Raw genomic sequence first — 20094 nt, 5'->3', positions numbered from 1 at the left:
ATCGCTCGCACAGCAGGTTAAATACATTAGCACATTTCAATACACACACATCATGGAATATCGAGGGATAATGTGTTGATGTAAATCGGTAGCGTGTGATCATTTCTATTTCATTGATGGAGACTATGTTTCACATAAGATTTTATTCACATGGAGTAAAATTCAAGTTTTAAACTTTGTTGTGGATATTTTAGTGAAAGAAAACATTTTAGAGTGAGTGCTCTGAAATACGGCTATTGGGGCACCTGTTGTACAGTCAAGCCGTACAAGATGATGGAAACACAACAAGTCAGTCTTCATGTGAACAATCCGCCGAATGGGGTTTGTATATCTTTTTGGTTCCAGCATTATATGTCATGTTTTATTTGTCCCTTTATAACTTGGACATTGTCCAAAGCCTAGTTATTTATTCGTTGTTATAATATAAATTAGGAGAATACATTTAGGTTGTTGTTGATAATCTCAGTAGGTTATTTTAGTTATTATTCAATTGGATTCAAAAGGTGATATAAGTGAATATGAATCTACATGAATTAACAGTTTATGTTGAGATAGTTCTGCTACCCTCTGCCACCTTGTCAAATATTTTGGTCAGAAAATGTGTACCATTTTGACCCGGAAGTGACCTTCACTTTGGATATTTCGCTCATGCGCACTCCGACATCTCTGACGTCACATTCAATTCTGCATGTTCACAGGTTTTAAGGCAAATGGTGTCCGCTTCCTGTTGAAGGAATATTCTAGTCATTACATCATACCTAGGAACTCTTTTTAACATTTGCCAATTATTCTCAATGGTTCCAGCACAATTATTTCCAAAAATGACATGATAAGGAGTTCCAAAAGACTTTCACGTCGTTGCACGTGCGGTGGAAACATGGTCGCCATATCTTGGAAATATGCTTTGTTTACCTGTCTCTGAAACCAAAAAAATGTGAGATTACGCTCAAGTCTAAAAATAACTACTGATTCAATTAACTTCAGGGTGAAAAATACAGGAGGAACTGAACAAATACGAACACTTTTAAGAGAAAAGGACTGTGCGAAATGCGATTGAAACAGTATTTCACAGACGGTTTAGTGCAGATAGCCATTGTTCTTAGTTTGTTGCGTATTGATCTCAATAGTTACTTGAATACCAATTATGTGAACTATCCGGAAGTTCAAGAGTTAATTCTTGGACAGACAGCAGTGTATACACAGACAAATTTTCATAGAAATCGTCTTGAAAACCATTATTCAGGGTATGACCATTTGAAGACTTTAGAATATGAAGCATCTATCCTGCAGGATCTCCATTCATTAAGTCGTTTTGCTAGTCATCAAGTAACAAGACAGCAAGGAATAGCCACATTTCTTGTAGGAATTTCTAATGGTGGCGGTGGTCACCATTTGACAAATTCTCAAGAAACTCAACCTGTAAATGTTGAAAATAATGACAGTGAAGCTGCATCAACAGAGCAGTCATCTGCTGAAACTGCGCAGGAGGAGGAAAATGCAGAGTCTCAAGAACATGAAGAAGTTGTTCTTGTTCAAGTTAATGCAGAAAATCCCATTGCAGTAGATCCTTCATTTGAGGTGAAAATAGAAATTGGCTCATGAATTGTGCCATTATTCACAGCATATTGAGATTCTCCTAGATATTTTCTTCTACTTTACTTGTTTTTACTTTGCTCAGGTTCTAAAATCAGCATGTTGTGTATTTAGACATATTAAGTGTTAAGCTGCAGAAAAGAACAGATGTCAACATTAAAAATAGTTTTTAACTGTCATATTTGCATTGTGGGAATTTTATTTTTTGCTTGGAGCAAAGTCTGTCCTTCTATCAGTCTGTCTGCATCATGATTTTGTTAAGCTGTTGCATACCTCTTGTTGTTGGTGACTTATTGATATAAAATCGGAAGAAGTTTGACATTTCAGTATTGAGTTGATCTATCAATGTAGTATAGAGTTGATCTATCAATGTAGTATTATTTCTCCCAAACTTTCTGCTCTGAAATAATCCATTAAGTGCAACTGATATATTGACACATGGTGGTTTAGCATTATTTATTTTAAAATGGCCACAACTTCAGAAAAGGATTCATCAATAATTGTTATTTTTTTGTTTTTTGTTTCTTGCAATTAGTAATGTAATATTTTAAGTCAATGAATATGGCTTTGACCTTTTATCAACACCACTTCTGATCAGATTTAATGATTTGGCCTTCATCTTTGACCATGTGTTGTTTATAGCTTTTTAAGATTTTATTCTAACATCACACATAGGTAGGGTTGGATACCGGTACTCAGTTCCATTACCGTACTGAATAGTTACTTCAAAAATACCGGTAAAATACCGTTTTATTTAATACTGGTACTAACTGTATTTCTTAATCTTTGAAACATTTTGATAGGTTTAAAATGATTTTATAAAAACGCTCCGGGCATTGAAAGGGTGGCTAATTGACAAAATGGATGCTTAGTACGATACTTGCTTTCGACTGCCGATATTCGAGGTAAATCAAAACATATATTAAAAAATAAATTTTGTTAATAAAAACTAATAATAAATGTAAATGTCGCAAAAATGTGATGTGCATTTCTATCCATTTTCTAATATTTCATCGTTTAGTGCGACCAAACAAAATGGGTCCTGGCAACCAGGGAGGTTGTGTATACTTGTGATTATGTATCTAGTCAAATTAATTTTTTTGAGATTTAATTTATTTTATTTGTTGATCATTTATTAAAAGGTTGAAATATATAAACATATTTTATAAGCTTATTTATAATTATTATAATATTGAAAGGTTGGTGACTGTATGTTGAAAGCACATTTGTTGTAAAATGAACTCTCATTCTCATTCATCAGGGTATAGTACCGTATCGTTAAAAATACCGTATCATTTCAAAAATACCGGTATGGTATCGTACCGTTTCATCCTTAACGGTATCCATCCCTACACATAGGTTTATGTAAATGGGACATTTTGAGCTTTCTTATTACTTGTTAAGGAATTTTCCTTAGCAAGTATGTCTATTTTGCCTCTTTGATTGTTCATGTCATTATATGTCTGTAACTTTATTTTGTTTTTAATTGTGAGAGTTGAAACATGTTAGAAGGAAACTATGGAAGTTGTCACAGAAATGATTTGTCTCATTATTTCAAAATATTGAGGTATTATGCAATAATGATGAATATTGCATTTGATTGGTTAGAAGGAGATATTTTTTTTAAAGTAATACATTAACAAGCAAGGCTTAATAGGTTTATTTACTCTCATTGAATGCCATGGCTTGGAAAGGCAGCTTCGATATTTTTATATATGTAAACATATAATACATATAGTGAGAAAACTGATCAGGACTTGGGAAGGTAATTTAAAAAAAAAATTTGAACATCTCTTTCTAGCAGTTTATCATTTGTGAGGAAGTGTCATAAGCTCTTGTTAATTTTAATTCTTTTTTATGGCATGATTGCTGATAGGATTTCCCAGAATGTGGGAGAATTGTCAAGGCTCTTCTGTGGAAAATAAAACTAGTTTATGTCTTCAGGCATGAGTCATGATCCTTAACTATACAGATGTAGATTATAAGACATGATAATGAATACTGTACATGTACTAAAATTAACGTATTCAAAATTTAGCACAATCACTGGGTATTGAGTGTTTGGCATAATCATGAATTAGTGCAACACACGTCAAAGCCATGTATTGTAATTATTGATGATTTATGAACGGTATTCATGAATTATCACATTGTTGTTCACGCAAAAGCCGCTGAAATATGAAGCCTGCTTTTTTAAGTATAGGTACAGTAGATTTGGATGTTACAAATTCCTAAAAGTCAGAGGTAGTCTGTTTTAATGGGTGATTATGGAAAATTCATGTAGTTTCTTTTTATCAAATCTATAACAATGAAGCATTTACAGTCTATACTGTGGACAGGTTATGTTGTGTTGAAGTCAGTGTTAAAGAACACAAATCTTGTTACTACCCTTTTTAAGCAGTCTATGCTAAAGTTTTATTTTTTTTTTCAGAACTTAAGGTCCGGATAAATTCATTTTTGGTACCAGACCAAGCTTTCTATAAAATTCAGATCTATTAAATACTTAAAATCTTGAAAAGGCAAAAAAAGAAAGAAATGTGAGCCTCATAGGAAGTTTACAATTATATGTATATATACATACTTACAACCAAAATAAGTCCAAAAATATACCAATCCAGTTTTTGTTTGTAGCATGTGTCCTTTTAACTCCTTTATGACTATAGGGTTAAATTTGTCCCTTTAAGATATTGACAAAAATGTTTTGAAATTGTCTTCAATTTGAAAATCTTCTCAATAATCACTGTTTAGTTAGACTAGATTTGATTCAATATATTTCTTTACAAAATGAAACAAGAACAAATGGCCATTTTTTTTAACATGTTGAAGTTCCAAAACATTTGTTCACATAAAAATGTAGAATTTTAAGTTGTTAAAGATTTGTGTGTAATAATAAAAATATATTTAGAAGTGAAAATTTGAAGATTGTGCATCAGTTGGTTTGGGCCATATTTTCTTTTCAAACCAATCCAAATTTTACTGTAAAAAGCAACAATCTGGTGACTTTTCTATATACTGTTTTGACTGGTACATGTATTGGTTATAATATTTTTAAAAGATGGTCCTTCTGCTTCATTTAGTTTAGTTCACTGTTAGCCCTTGCTGTCTGTTAAGCAAAGTCATAGAGTTTAAGTTCAGAGACAAGGCCCCTAGAAAGGTTAAGGTTAAGTATTTGATATAATACTAAATCTGCTATAAATCAGGAAATTCTCATTCATGAGTATAAGGCCTGACCAATCTTATACGTGATCCATTGATTTTATATATTTTGTCATCAGACATCTCTGCAGGTTTTCTGGATAAGGTCAGGAGTTGAAGTTTGTGTTTGCTAAATGAGAATCAGTTTTTCTCTTCAAATTCTTTATTACCTCTTGCTGCTCTTGGCATGACTATCTTTTATATAGACCAAGATTAATGTAGGAACATTAGGAAAGAGCTAAGAAGTATTACTTAAGCATTATATCTTCAGCAAATTTGCCCTTAGAAACAATATTTTTATGATGGTAAAATTTTACTCAAAATGATAAAACAGTGCATCTAAGGGGGAAAATATATATATATATATATATATATATATATATATATATATATATATATATATATATATATATATATTAATCATGATTATGGCATGTGTATATAAGGGATATTGTTAGCAGTAACAAAAATGAAATGCTACAGAAAACTTGACATTAGGAACAAAATCCTACAAGCCTGTAATTAGAATTAATACTTTTGTTAAGTGTCAGTAATTGACTGTGATAGGGGGTCACCTGGAACAGTATTTTTAAGTACACTTTTAGTACTGATGAATTTAAGATTTGTTGCATGAAATTCCCCATAGCGTATAATTTTTCACCGGAATTTATGCATTGATATGCTACACTTTGGGACTAATATTTATGTATTCTCTTTATGCATAATCATATGCATTTTATTTTTTCAGAATTCTTTTAAAAATTCATATATATATATATATATATATATATATATATATATATATATATATATATATATATATTTAAAATGAACAACATATACTTTCAATGCTTTTTTCCCCCAGTATACAGTTTATTTGGATTGATGTCAGACTGTGATGAATGGAAATCTATAATTGATAAGGACAGTTAGAACATTCCATGGTTGTTAAATTTTAGATATCCCACTGTCAAAGGTTGTTCAGTTGTGAAGTATTCTGAATACAGCAGAAATCACCTTAGGGAATAGTCACTTGAGCTCCTCATTAATGTGCAATGCAAGTTGGATCTTGTCATCATGTGTAATATTTTGTATGGATATGTAGACATTTAAAAAAAAAGTATTGTATGCAGAACATAGGTTTTTGAGGGTTTTATTTACATGAGCACATTGAGAAAGATTGTTCAGTATTGTACAGTGGTAGCAGCCATCCAGGCCGAGATCAATAGAGTTTAGTGCGAGGAGTTTTGTAGGTCGCTGTTGTTGCCAGAACTGGGAACTCTTTTTTATTCTCCTGGTATGAAGGAGGTCAGTGGTTTGCTTGTGTTGTATTACATATTGGATAATAATGTGATGAGCTTGATCAGTCAAGCTAGACAGATTTACCTATGGTTTAACAGAACTAGTTCACTGCTATAGAAGGATCTGATTTTTATACACTACAATAGCTACACACAGACCTTAATTTACAGGTATAATCCGTAGGTTGGTGCCGCAGGGGTTTCAAATAGAAAATTGACATTCATTAAATTGTTGTTTGTTAGTTTAGCCCTTGATGGATGGGATGGGATATAGTGAATAATATTGCTCTTTGTGATCAACTATTGAAAATAAAAAAGGGTGTTTCTTAACATTGCCATGCTAAAACTTAACTGATCTCTAAATGCTATTGAATTTTTTGACAAAATTGTTCATTTTGTGTTTCAGGTTCCACTTTTCTATGATTCTTGTATTTCTTTCCAAACTTAACACAAGCTAGGTCAAAAAAATGCATTGAATGCCACATAAAGTACTCTGTGAATATTGAATGAGTCCGCTCATAGTTCAAAGCTATGACTAAAATAAAGCAAGTCCTGTACTTCTATATTTGGGTTGATAAGGAAATTTGAATCGTTAGGATTTTTATCTCCTAGGTTTTTCTGTTGCATAATTCCTGTAATCTAAAACGACATTAATACAGTGGTGTGTCAGTTGATACTAGTATGTCATAAAAAGAACCTTGTGTTGTTGTATAATTGGTATGCACTAAGACACACATGCGAATGTATTCCAAAGTTTGTACATTGTTGCATGTTTATCATGTAGACATAATTTTACATTACACGTATTGCATAAATGTGTCATTAAAATGTAAACAATATTTTGGGAATTTTGTATTTGTATTAAAGAAGTATGCATGAAATGTTGCAAATATGTAACATGAATGAAATGTTACAAGTATGGAATAAGTAGAATTTAATTTAATGGTGTTTTGTAGGACTTGGACCTGATTGATGTACTATGGCGCCAAGACATAGATCTTGGGGTAGGGAAGGAGATGTTCGATGTCAATCTCCGAAGAGAACTCGAGAGAGAACGAGAAATCGAGCTACAAAAGGAAAGACAAAAAGTGAGTTCTGATTGTGAACTGAACAAATATTTAAATGAAATATATATATCTTGTGCAGTAATAAATCATGGTAAATTTCTTTAATGAAATGATTCAAAGTTGCAATAAGGGAATATATAAAACTTATCATTTAAATAGACATCCAAGTAAAGTATTGAAATTTTGTGTACTACAGCAAAAAGACCGAGAATTGTTGCAAGCCAAACTAGAAGAACAGCGTAGACGCAGAGAACAGCAATGGATGGCAGAGAATTATATGAGGGATGGGGAAACAGGTCAGAGACTTCTGAAAAAAAAAAAAAAATATTAAAAATATATGAAAATTTATGATTTGAATTCATAATTATGTGTCATTAGAATTTGATATAATTTAAATTTGTAGTCATTGAGAGAAGAGTTGCATTTATTATGTATTAGAGAAAAGTTTCTCAAAATCAAAGTTGTTTTTTACAGGGGAATGGGTGCCACTCAATGGAAGAAGAGCATCTTCTCAGCCCATGAGTTCACCTTCCATGGTCCCCCAAAACATGTCTCCTCAAGTATCCAATGTTCCTCCTCCCAATGTTACTAATATTCAACAGAATAACCCACACAGTATGAATCAGACAAACCAGTTTCAGGTGAGTAGATCCCCAAAATTTTAAAAATTTCACGTTGGTGCAGATTAAGTAGTTTGTATTGCTTAATATTTCGTTTTCTATATGTTTTGATTCATACACAATTTTTTAATGCTCTTTTGCCCAATTTTCAGAATTACCAATCTTATGAAACTGGAATGCCGGTGATGAGCAGCTCAATGCAGCCGCATCTTAATGTGCTCGAGAATGACTATCACATTCCCACATCTAACCAGACCTACCAGCATCAGCTGGCATCCCCCTCCCATCAGCCATCCCCTTCACATATCACGTCCCCCTTACATCACATGTCCCCAGACCAGAACCATCTTCAGAATTACAGTTACAATCAAACTCAACAACAGGTATATATCAAGGACATTAAAACAAATATCCAATTTTACAGTGTAATATAATAATTGTACATGCAAGTTGATATCTTTACAAAACCCCAGAACCAGTTTTAGCAACCAGTTTATGAAATGTCTATGCACATACCAGAAATTGTTTAAACAAAAACTAGCAAAAGAAAAAATGAAAATAAAAGAAAGCAACAGATAGTAATTTTTACAATGTTCATTATAAACTTTATGTAATAATGGCATGTTTGATGTAGTGAAAAATCCACTTCATCATTCTCTCTCAAATGTTGGTCTCCATTTCCAGAGTCAGGGTAGCTATCACCCCCAGGAGAACATGACCCAAGCCCAGTACCCACAGGCTGCAAGCAGAGGCTATGGTACCAACACGTCTCTGGAGGAGACATGGATGGACCTGGTCAACATACTGGAATTGCCCAGTAATGACACTAATACCGGCATGGTGAACAATATGAGTAGCACTGTCGGTATGATGACGCCTCAGAATCATTCCAATGCCTTGATACAGAATGTCACAATGCCCACTCCAATCAACAATACTGTCAACACAAACACATTTGAACCACGTAAGCATTATCCTATAAACAGTTTGTGGCAGATATCCATGAAGTACAGTATTAAATAGTTTAAAAATTCAATTCATTTCTGTTCACTAAAACAAGGAAAGTTTATTTTCTGGATAGTTATTTTTATTCAGAAAAATAATCATATGTAAATTAATGAACTATTCTCATTGATAGTAAAATTTCTAAAATCATTTTGTTTGTACATGAATATTAATTTTAGAAACGAGAAACAACTTCACATCGGCTCCCCCAAGCGAGGGCTGTTCCTCTCCATTGGAGTGGGATCCTGCCAACATGCTGTTTAACAACAGCAGTGCTGGTGCTGAACAGAATTCTAATTTGACTACCCAAGTGGATGACATCCTCTCCAATATCATTGACGAAGGACTGGATGACCTCAACATTACAGAGATGGCCCTTGAAGAGGGTAAGTATGTCACATGTGGTTAAGGAGAAATGGTGGGGGGTCTTTGTGGACAACAGTAAAAAGTGGCAGCTTTTAGAAGCTATTCATTGCAAAGCATTGTGTGAAATTATGAAATGAAAAATTGATTTTTTTTTTCTCTGCATTTCTAATTACTTACATTTATTTATGCAAGGATAAAACAAGGAAGTTCTAAACATAATGAAAAATGTTTGTTGGACTTTTGAGAAAGTTATATTGTATAAAGATGTGCATATTGAGTTCATCTAGTTCATTTTCATTAAAGGGTACCTGCTATATTTCCCAGGAAAAATGATAAAAAACGAAGTTTTAGTGAACAGAAATCACTTGTTTATTTACTGTGGGAAAATGTATTCAGTTACTTTATCTTGGTCTAATATTATATTGAGAATATTTTAATCCATTACAATTTGTATCATTAACTGTAGATTCCCATTTATTCTAATGTCCAAGGGCAGATCACTCTTAGTGCATAAAAGAACTCTTTAGTGTGCAGTGTTTAGAGCTTTCTTCAGAAGTAAAGTTCCTTCTTCTTTGTACTATATGTACTATAGTGATTTATTTTTCTTCTGATAGGTCTGGGATCCATGCAGATGCTTGATGATGCAAGCAGTGAGTCAGGAATTTCTATGGGCAGCTCTGGGGGCTCTCCTTCTCAAGTAAGTTCTCTCACAATTTATTTTATGGGACACATGCTTCATGTAACTGAAAATTTTCAGATTTTTGTCATAGTCATCTTACTTTTTCTGTTTTACTTGTTTATGATGAAAAGTAAACTAAAAAAAATTAATTTTAACACTGTCTTCTGCTGTTATTTCTAGGACCAGTTTAGCGAGGGAGCCATGTCCCCCTATGATGGTATGGAAGGTGGGGCAAGAGGTGGTGGAGATTTTGGTGATGGCACCCCAGACTTTGGCAAAAGACCAAGGAAGTTTAGTTTCAATGGTGGATTTAACTACAATGAGAATGGAGGAGAGTCTGCTCAGTCCAACTATTCCTCTTCTTCAAATGACACAGATTATCACTACCGTCCATCCAGTGCAAATCATATCAGACATAACCATTCTTACCCACTGCAGCCAGGCCAGGAACCTCGTGAATACAAAAAGTACACCATTTCTGACAAGCCTAAACAAAAGGGTCCTCACTGTAGGGACAAAAAGAGATTGGAAGATCTCAAGGTCCCATTGACAATGGAAGAGATTGTGGACTCTCCCGTTGAAGAGTTTAATGAAATGCTTACTCGTCACAAGCTGTCCGAGTCGCAGCTTCAGTTGATCAGAGACATTAGACGAAGAGGCAAAAACAAAGTGGCTGCACAGAACTGCAGAAAGAGGAAAATGGATGTGATTGTCACTTTGGAGGATGAAATGAGCCAACTGAAGGAATCTCGTGAAAGACTAATGGCAGAGAGGCAGATGATTGACAAGCAGACACGAGACATGAAGGACAAATACAGTGCCCTGTACAGAGAAATATTCCTATCTCTACGGGATGAGCATGGCCGACCCTACGACCCAGCTTTGTTCTCTCTACAGCAATCCAGTGACGGAAATGTTTTCCTTGTGCCTAAAAATGTTACATCTGAGGAGCAAATGGAAATGAACAAGAAGATCAAAGAAGAACGAGACAAAGATTCACATTAGAGGGAAGCACTCTGTGTTTGGTGTTGAAATCCACTGAATGCATTTGATCCTTTGTTGAGATAATTTGCACTTTTTCCTTTTTTGGAAACTGAGAATATTATTCTTTTAAAATCTGTGATGAAATTAAGTGCTAGAAAACCTTTACTCAGGAACAAAGAAAGTTTTCTAAAATTTCTTCATAATTTATGAAAGTTTTTTTTGTTTATTAATTGAAATGGAGATGGCCAATGCCTTTAAATTTTGGCTTACAAATCTCTTTTGGGTGCAAGGTTTGTGTAGTTGAACTGACAATTGAGTCCCGGTGGTGTACAACCAAAGAGTAAAATGTGGGAAAAGAGCAAATAGAGTTGTTAAAAAAATATACTTTGGATACTGTGCTAAAAGCAGTCTTTGATGTTCAGTCATTTTGCCAATAAGGTATATAAAGACGGGAACAGAAGGTTTTCAGCACGAAAAACAGGAAATTGAGGTCTCTTTTGTTCGAGGTGTGTGACAGTTGTGTCATACAAGAGCTGCCAGTTTTATGGTTATCAGTTAAAGTCCTACAAGTACATTTCAACAACAATAAGTACTAGGTCAAAGGGGAAATTCATTGGGACTTTAAATTATCTTTATTGGATTGGTCTTTTGTTACATATAGTACAGATCTGTTGTTTAAAATGCTTATTAGATTCAAGCACTTATATATGCTTTGTTATGGTTGATTATATAACAGATATTCATCATCAAAGAGTTATTAGATTTGAACGATTTCAAATTTGTCATGCACAAATGGAGATCAACATAACTTATCATGTTTGTAGAACTTTTTTGGCATAATAGGTTTGTTTTACTGCCATAAGAAAATATTTTATAACCTAGAGGCTTCCACTGCTTTTCTTCTCTCTCTGACTGTTATTTAGAAAAAAAAAATTCATGTTACTTGCAGACTAGTAAAACACTGCATGTGAAGAATAATTAGGTCAGGAATTCCAGTCAAAGCAGGTCCATATCCAAAGAAGTAGAGATGAAGTCTGATTAAGTATTAACATCATACATTGTACCAAGTTCGAATCTATGGGTTTTAAAAAGAAAATTGCAATTTGATTTTTTGTATTAATTAAATGTTTTTATCACAAAGGGATGTGACAATAAAACTTTATTTCTGTTTTTCATGTCTTATATACTGATGTTATCTCTAAGTTATGGAACATTGTCAAGTTCTCATGTTTGCTCTTTGTTTTTGTCTCTCATACTTTGTATGCATATCATTTGGAACCCTTCATTAGTTTGCATTGTTTGTAAAACATTCATGATTTATAATATCCTTTAACCTGACTTATAACAGGATACTGAGAATTGTGTGTTATGTTCCAGGTTCTGGCTTTGTATATTATATTGTTGTTATACACTACCCCCTTGTGTCTTTTACTTCAACTGAAATCAGAGTTTAACCACCTTTTACAGGTGTTTGTATCATTAAAAGTGCTCTCTATTTATTTTGATGTCTTAGCCTTTTGATGCTTACACTTATTTATAAGGACAAAAGTGCAGTGTTTAAAACACTGCTTTAAATGTTATGTAACCCAGTTTTTTTCCCCAAAGAAGTTTATTTCAAACTATTGCAACTAAAGATTTGTTTTTTGTTTTAAATTTGTGAATATCAGCTAAGCAGAGTATGCATTCAAGTGTTTGTTGGGTTAGAAAGTTCTACATTTAAATCAATTGATATGGTTTAACACGCAAGTTTAATTCTGTATAACGATGGAATGTCTTTCTGCATTTAAGTGTAATTCACAGCATTCTTCTGTTTTTGTTTTCCTGTGTGATTGTTAACGAGTATAAAATTGATATCGTCTCACGAGTTACGGTTGTTTAAAGCTGTATTCATCTGAATAAAAGTATTCATCTGAATAAAGTATATTTTCTGTACAAATCTCTTATGACTCCTGTTTTCAAATAGGAATTGTGATATGATTTATCATGTCAGAATAAACATATTGTAGATGTACAAATACAGAAAATGTTTGGATTTAGAGTTTGGTTGTCTGTGAAATTGAAAACTGAAGTTCACATACTGAAATTAAAATTACTTTTTAAAATAAATGGTGCATTAGACAGAAAAATGAGTAGCTAGACCAGTTACAGACATGAAATTTTCTGTTTTTATCTTACCTAAGTAATACATGTAATTATCTCCCATGAATTGGTTGAAATGAGCAAAATGTTTATGCTTGCAAGGCCCTCGGCACAGCTTCAAAGATGCAAGTGGATGAAACTAAACCCTTGAATGAATATTAATGTCCCCAGGTATCACAAAAAAACATGGTGGTCTTACTGAATCTGTCCAAAATTATTTTATCTTTGCATGCATAGTCAAATATTTACATTTCCAAATATTTTTCCTTAGGATTCTTTGCAAATTAGAAAAAGTTCATGTTCTTGTGAACTACCGTGGGATGAGTAAAAATATATCCATTATGACCTAATTGAAGTCAAAAAAATAGTGCAAACTTTTTTTTTCAAAGATGATTGTTGAATGACAAAAATATTTGGCAAATCATCAGAAAATGATGTAAATATGAGGAATGAATTTAATTTTTGAGAATTCATGAGGTACATGAACTACCTACGCTTCACGCCTGCATATTTATCATGAAGAGCGTCAAGACTCCATCTTTGGAGGGAAAGCTTCCGAGTAAGAATTGGCCACTATCAGACTTCACATTTAGAAACGTTGACAAATCACCTGGTTCAGCAACCAGGCTTATTTACTGCATGGAATAAAAGTTTAACTATTTTTGCATTATATCTGCATGCACGGATCTAAGGGGGGGTGGGGGGGGGTGTCTGCCCCCCCCCCCCCCTGGAATTTGCAGAGTTGTTATAAGTATATACTGAAGCAAATAAAAACGACTTTGGAACCCCCCCCCCCCCCTTAAAAAGCATGGACCCCACCATCACCACCATGAAATAGGTCTTTTTCATGTTTGGGAGATGGATTTTTTTTGCTTGTCAAGAAATTTCTGGGTTGGAAATTTTTTTTTGACTGGGCTGGTCCCCCCCCCCCCCCCTCTTTGGAGGGAAAGCTTCCGAGTAAGAATTGGCCACTATCAGACTTCACATTTAGAAACGTTGACAAATCACCTGGTTTAGCAACCAGGCTTATTTACTGCATGGAATAAAAGTTTAACTATTTTTGCATTATATCTGCATGCACGGATCTAGGGGTGGGGAGGTGGGGGGGGGGGGTGTCTGCCCCCCCCCCCCTGGAATTTGCAGAGTTGTTATAAGTATATACTGAAGCAAATAAAAACAACTTTGGACCCCCCCCCCATCCCCTTAGAAAGCATGGACCCCACCATCACCACCATGAAATAGGTCTTTTTCATGTTTGGGAGATGGATTTTTTTTGCTTGTCAAGAAATTTCTGGGTTGGAAATTTTTTTTTGACTGGGCTGGTCCCCCCCCCCCCCCCCCCCCCCCCCCCCCCCCGGAAAAAATTCCTGGATCTGCACCTGATCTGTATCACATTTTCAGCCATTATATCTTCTTCCTAATTTGATTTCATTTTTTTTTTTACTTTCTTTTGATTTACAAGGTAATTTTGTGCTTCACAATACTGTAAAATCACATTTTTGTGGGGGGCAAATTTTCATGGTTTTAAGAAAAAATAAGGGTTCATGGGGATTTGACTTCATTGATGAAGTAGTAATAGAAGTGTAAAAATACATTTCATGGTGGACATGAATTTGTGGGTCTCTTCATACCTCGAAAACAACACCCACCCATCCCCTCTCCTCCGAAAATTAGTGATTTCACGGTACATGTATTCTCCAAATTACTGGTAACTTTTCTTTAAAGGCTAGCTTATGCAAGTAGTGCCACTCTTCCTATTTGTCTTAATTTCTAGTGCCAATGCCTATAAGGTTTCTTAAATTTAATTTCAAACCTAGTATATTAATGCTTAGGCATGAAATTGATAGTGTTATAGTTTGATTTTTATGGCTCCTTTACACTTATAAATTTGAAATCTTCATAATAAGCAATTTGATAGCCTTATCTTGATCATTTTAAAATGCAGAAAAGAGTAATGTTAGTCCAGTCCCAATTAAAAGATTATCTTATAAACCTCACTTGTTAGATTCTGATATTTTTTTAACTCTCAAGAAAAACAGAATTAAAAGAAGATGGCCATTCTGTATATTTTTGCAGTACAAAATTGAAAGATTATGCATCTTGTCAGACAAAAATATAGAAGTATTAGTTTAGATTGTAGTTTCTAACTGTTCATTTTTAGTTACATCAAATTGCTAGCTAGTGCACCTGTGGCCTTGCCTAAAAAAAAATCTTAAAAGTAATTTCCCACAATTGATTCTTATATTGTACATGTACCAAACATTTTTAAAACATGAAGTGATAAACTCTGTTTTACCTATTATGTGTGGTGGTCAGACAGGTTTGATCGCCGGTGGCCAGATAGCTCAGTAGGTAGAACACCTCAGAGGCGTAGTCACAAACTTAAAAGTGGGGGGCTCAAATCCAAGAAAGATCTAAAACATGTAATATTTTACGAAAATTCCTTGACAAGCAAAAAAAAAAAAAAAAAAAAAGTCATCAGACGTTACTATTGGGGGGCACAATGATATGGTAGCTATGTTTTCTATAGTATTCTATATATATATATATATATATATATATATATATATATATATATATATATATATATATATATATATATATATATATATATATTTATCGGAGGGCACGTATAAAGTATCTTACATTACTATTACTATTACTTCAAGAGAAATGCTTACTCAGTTGTTGCTGGAAATAAAATAAATTTGCCATAAAATGAGGTTTACTATAATTTCAACATAGCTGTGATTTTGTTCTACATTAATGTGGGGGGGGGGGGGGGAGGGGGGTCAGACATACTCTTGCCCCCCATATCTGAAAGTGGGGGGGGGGGGGGGCTAGTGCCCCCGCTGCCCCCTTGTGACTACGCCTATGCACCTGACTGGAGATTCAGGGGGCCCGAGTTTAAATCCCTTTCTTGTCCATCACATTTTTCTCCTCTCCAGTTACATTTGGTGCTGTGCTATGCCCTGGAAGTGCTAGATGAAAGACCTTCCGGGTGAAGAGCCTGGGTTGGTGTCTTCAGAGACAAAGACCTTAAGCAAGGAGGAATGTGACACTCAGATGGGCTCGGTCGCCAGTGGCCACATAGCTCGATTAGTAGAGCACCTGAATGCAGAATCAAGGGGCCAGGGTTCGAATCCAGGTCTGATCTGTCACATTTTCCCCCTTCACCTATTACATGTGTATGAAGAGGGATAACTCTATCACACAATAGCACTACAGCTGATCATCTCCTACTCCAAGTGGACAGCCTACTTGTAGGCAAAAGCCTGTCCACTTCTCTCTAAAAAGAATACGGTTCATTGTCTCCATGCTTGAATCAATCCAAGTATACATGATCTTTACGGCCAAGTTAGAGCTGCAATTCAAGTCCAGTTTTTCCCCTTTCAGAAATAAGTTGGTATCAAAAAGAAAAAAAGAAAATTACAAGAAGTGCTTTACATGTAATAGACAAACTGAATTAAAATGGAAGTACCTTGATATAGTTGAGTTCATACTGCATTAAGACAAGATCAAGGAACCAAGAGGTTTATGTACCACACTATCACAAGTTTCAACAGAACCTTTATAGATACATTTTCAATATTTAAAAAAATACTCGAAATATTTAAATGGTGACCCAACTTTTATTGGCATTATTGTATAAAATTGGTATATTGCAAATAGGTATAAATACAAAAGGTACATGTTGAACAATTTCTCCTCTTTTATTGCACCTGTACATAAAAAGTACACTAAGAGATTTCATTAAAGAACAATTAAAAGAAAAAAAAAGAAAAAAAAAAAGAGGAATTTTTTTTTTTTTTACTAAAAATAACAAATATATCCTGCTATTGTCAGATACCCACAGGTGATCTAGTCTTTTACTCATCACCCGTGGGCAAACTCACCGAAAAATCGTCATATGTAATTAATATGCACAAGTCATTTGATTGGCTGCTGCACAGAGTTGCAATGGCAAATCAATGAATCAAAGTTTCGTAATGTATGTATATGTTTGGCTATGATAAAAATTTTATGTAGTTTACACACTGATTGTAAATAAATCCACTCACAGATGCATTTCGCCGTTTGAGAAAGGTACTTCCATATAATTTCTGACTGGTATTTAATACCAGTGACCTGTATGACTTGTCTTTAATTGTTTCAAAACAAAATTCGCACGTTTTAAACGGGCGTCAATAAGTTTAGCATCATTATCAAACTAATAAACGTATTTTCAAAATTGAAGAGTTTCAATTTTCTGATTGGTTGTCTATAATCTTTTACGACGATATTTCAGCGAATTTGCCCATGGGTGATGAGTAAAAGACGAGATCACCCGTGGGTATCGGACAATGACATCCTGCATAAATTCTAAATTTTGACAAATATTACAAAAACTTAGTACATTAATAATAAATTTATATATTTCGTCACATGAAAAAAAGTAGTTCAAATATGACTAAGTTCCAGTAAATCATGATAATTTAAAGCAATCAAAGAAAAATCTTTAAATAAATGAGGTAATGTTCATATCACAGATAAAAAAGATTATGTATAATATAAGATGCTGAGTCACTACAGAGAACTATTTAAAACTCCCTCCAGGAATGATGAAAGTCAGACATTTTGTTGCAGGCAGCAGGTTTGGAAGATCCCTGTAAATAAAAAGTAAACAGGACTCTTGTAAAGCAGCTTTTATTAAGATTTTTGCTGTAAGCCAGTTACTTAATATGAAGAACCCATTTGTGTCTTCATATCTTCTGATGTGGGTTTCCAGTTCTTTTCTGACAATAAGAGAGGGGTGCATGTTGCTTCATGTTTTTGACTGACTCCCTGTCTGTCTAAGATTTAACCTTGTTCAAAACCTTTAACTTAAAAAGAACAAGGTGCCATACTTACTCTATGACCAGAATATGTGTCAACAATCTGACCTGAGATCATTTGGATAAGGTCATAGTCATAGAGAATGGAAGTGTTCAACTCTTGCTAGGTCCATTACTAACTATAAAACCTTATAAATGGTAAAAAGGCAATATATTTATGATCAGAGATTAATTTATGATCAAAGAATGCCCAAAACTTCTACTCAAGGTCATTTGGAGTTCAGTCACATGGGTTAAAAGTGTTAATTTCTTGACTCTGGATCAATAAGTCACCCATGTCATAGGTCATAGTGACTCTGGAGGAATAGGTCACCCATGTCATAGGTCATAGTAACTCTGGAGATTTAAAATTAATTCAACATCATTTTCACCCAAAACTGCATATTAGTTACTCATTTCAAGTTTGTGAAGAAAAGCATTCATGATGATTTTTTTTTCAAGGTAATGTTTCTTTGTCTTATATTCATTACTAAAATAAAATCTTTAAATTGGAAAGAAATTATAAGATATCACCAACTGCTTTCTTGTGTAAGAAGAGAAAAAAGTGCAAACCTTGTAAGTATCACATATAAGCTTAGTTAGATCTGCCTCTGCATTCTTTTCAATATCTTCTGTGTGAACCTGAGAAAGAACATTCTAAATATACATCAAAAGTCACAAGTTATAATGAGACATAATTGATTTTAAGGGGAAATAAATTGGATTGCAATACCCTAGCTCTGTGTGAGCTACAGTCTATAGATATACATGTGTGCATGTACTTTTTCTGTCTCTGTTTCATTAAAATTTCTTCTCAGGATCTTCTCAACATTTATTTTAATTATCTTTTTATTTATTTTATGAAGATAAATGTAATTTAATTTCTTTCTTTGGGGACAGGGGATTATTCAAAGTACATGTAGTGAAACATACTAAACTCACAGATGTTACTGTGTTTAAAAAATTAAAAATTATTTTTTTATACATACAGTAAAACTTGTTTAGTACAAACACAGATACAGTGAATTAACAGATATAGCAAAGATTTTGGAGATCCCTGAAAAAATCTCAACTATTCCTTGTAGAATTTATGGCTATAATGAACTTTGATTTTACCAATTTTTTGTCCCATAGAGGTTAAAATAACGAACATATTACATATTGAACTGAAATTATTTTTCGTTAATAAGTAGTTATATTTGAAATTCATTAGAAAACTTTACTACCTCAAGGTATTGGTGAGCTTTGTATTTAATATTTCCTGTTTGGTAATCACACTTGAAGGAAAACATGTAAACTGAGAATTCACTATATGTACTTTAATGAAATCATAATACGGATATCACAAAGTTATAGTGAAATAAATTCACAGGTCCCAAGGACTTTGTTAAAACCAAGTTTTACTGTAATTATGCAAAAAAATTTAATGAAAAGACTGGCAACTTTTGTGTTTTTTGCACAAAAATTGACATGACTGAATGCTCACTCCATTCAAGGTGACCCATGGGACATATTTATGTGGTGGGTTGAGTGCATTTGTCTTCAGAGCCATTTCATGTTCAAGGCTATTTCCGAGTTGACTGGTGGAGCAATCCAAGATAGGCTTCAGATCAATACCTTGACTTTTGGCACACTGGTCAAATAAAATGCAAAAATATACATGTACACCTACAATCCCATGTGAATCAGCACATTTAATATTACACAGAGCAAATGTATGTAGCATCAAATTTGATAAACATAACAGAATTTATCATATCTAAAGTAAATCTTATTAAAAAAACTGGTGCAGGACATTACAATGTACGGACAGTCTTGAAGCGATATTGATAGCTTGTTCTGTGCTATACTGACTTTGTTTGCTGAAAATTTTGGTGTTCCAAACTGATCATGTTCAATGCAGCTGATGAAAGGAAAGTAACTGGTGATATTCTTCAGTATATGAATTGCACAGGTCTGAAAGTAAAAGAGGATTCAGGTTTGATCAAATCATAACTCATATGGCTTAAATAAGGCTTCAATAAAGTAGATTTAATTTGCAAACTGGGGCTTGGCTTGGAGGTACAATATGAGGTCAAGTTTTACATAGGAATACATCAGAAAAAATCTTGATGAAAATCTTCAACATGAGCAGGATCTAGGTGACTCAGATGAGCATTGTAGCCCATGGACCTCTTGAGTATTAAAGCCAGAAATATGGATTGCATGTTTTCAGTGTTAATTTCTGAACAGTACCAAAATCAGAATTATGAATTCAACATAGTGTGAATTTGATTCTCTAAATGTAAAATG

The 20094-nt window shown here is 33.8% G+C and overlaps 2 protein-coding genes across 3 annotated transcripts in view; one reads left to right on the top strand and one right to left on the bottom strand.

Moving 5' to 3' along the window:
* LOC133190405 (gamma-interferon-inducible lysosomal thiol reductase-like) overlaps positions 1 to 20094 on the bottom strand; it is a 270569-nt gene that overhangs the window by 242953 nt on the left and 7522 nt on the right. The window contains exons 4-7 of the mRNA XM_061326026.1: positions 19657 to 19758; positions 19289 to 19435; positions 18376 to 18444; positions 17520 to 17595 (exon numbers count right to left, since the gene is read on the bottom strand). Coding sequence (XP_061182010.1) covers positions 17530 to 17595; positions 18376 to 18444; positions 19289 to 19435; positions 19657 to 19758 — 384 coding nt within the window. The 3' untranslated portion in view covers positions 17520 to 17529. The remainder of the gene's footprint in view (positions 1 to 17519; positions 17596 to 18375; positions 18445 to 19288; positions 19436 to 19656; positions 19759 to 20094) is intronic.
* Positions 24 to 12746, top strand: LOC133190283 (endoplasmic reticulum membrane sensor NFE2L1-like). Of its 2 annotated transcripts, none has more exons than XM_061325831.1 (9): positions 24 to 321; positions 7046 to 7177; positions 7353 to 7452; positions 7631 to 7797; positions 7929 to 8159; positions 8461 to 8740; positions 8961 to 9167; positions 9762 to 9844; positions 10007 to 12746. In XM_061325831.1, the coding sequence occupies exons 1-9, from the start codon at positions 271 to 273 to the stop codon at positions 10829 to 10831; spliced, it is 2076 nt and encodes a 691-aa protein (XP_061181815.1). In that variant the 5' UTR covers positions 24 to 270; the 3' UTR covers positions 10832 to 12746. The 2 variants fall into 2 exon arrangements, with proteins under 2 accessions (XP_061181815.1, XP_061181806.1); XM_061325822.1 differs by lacking the exon at positions 24 to 321 and adding an exon at positions 672 to 1578.

Source organism: Saccostrea echinata, unplaced genomic scaffold (assembly GCF_033153115.1).
Source record: "Saccostrea echinata isolate AGI-Se365-2 ecotype Australia unplaced genomic scaffold, CSIRO_AGI_Sech_v1 ptg000001l, whole genome shotgun sequence".
In the NCBI taxonomy this organism is placed as follows: Eukaryota; Metazoa; Mollusca; class Bivalvia; order Ostreida; family Ostreidae; genus Saccostrea; species Saccostrea echinata.
This window is presented reverse-complemented; position numbering and strand designations above follow the sequence as displayed.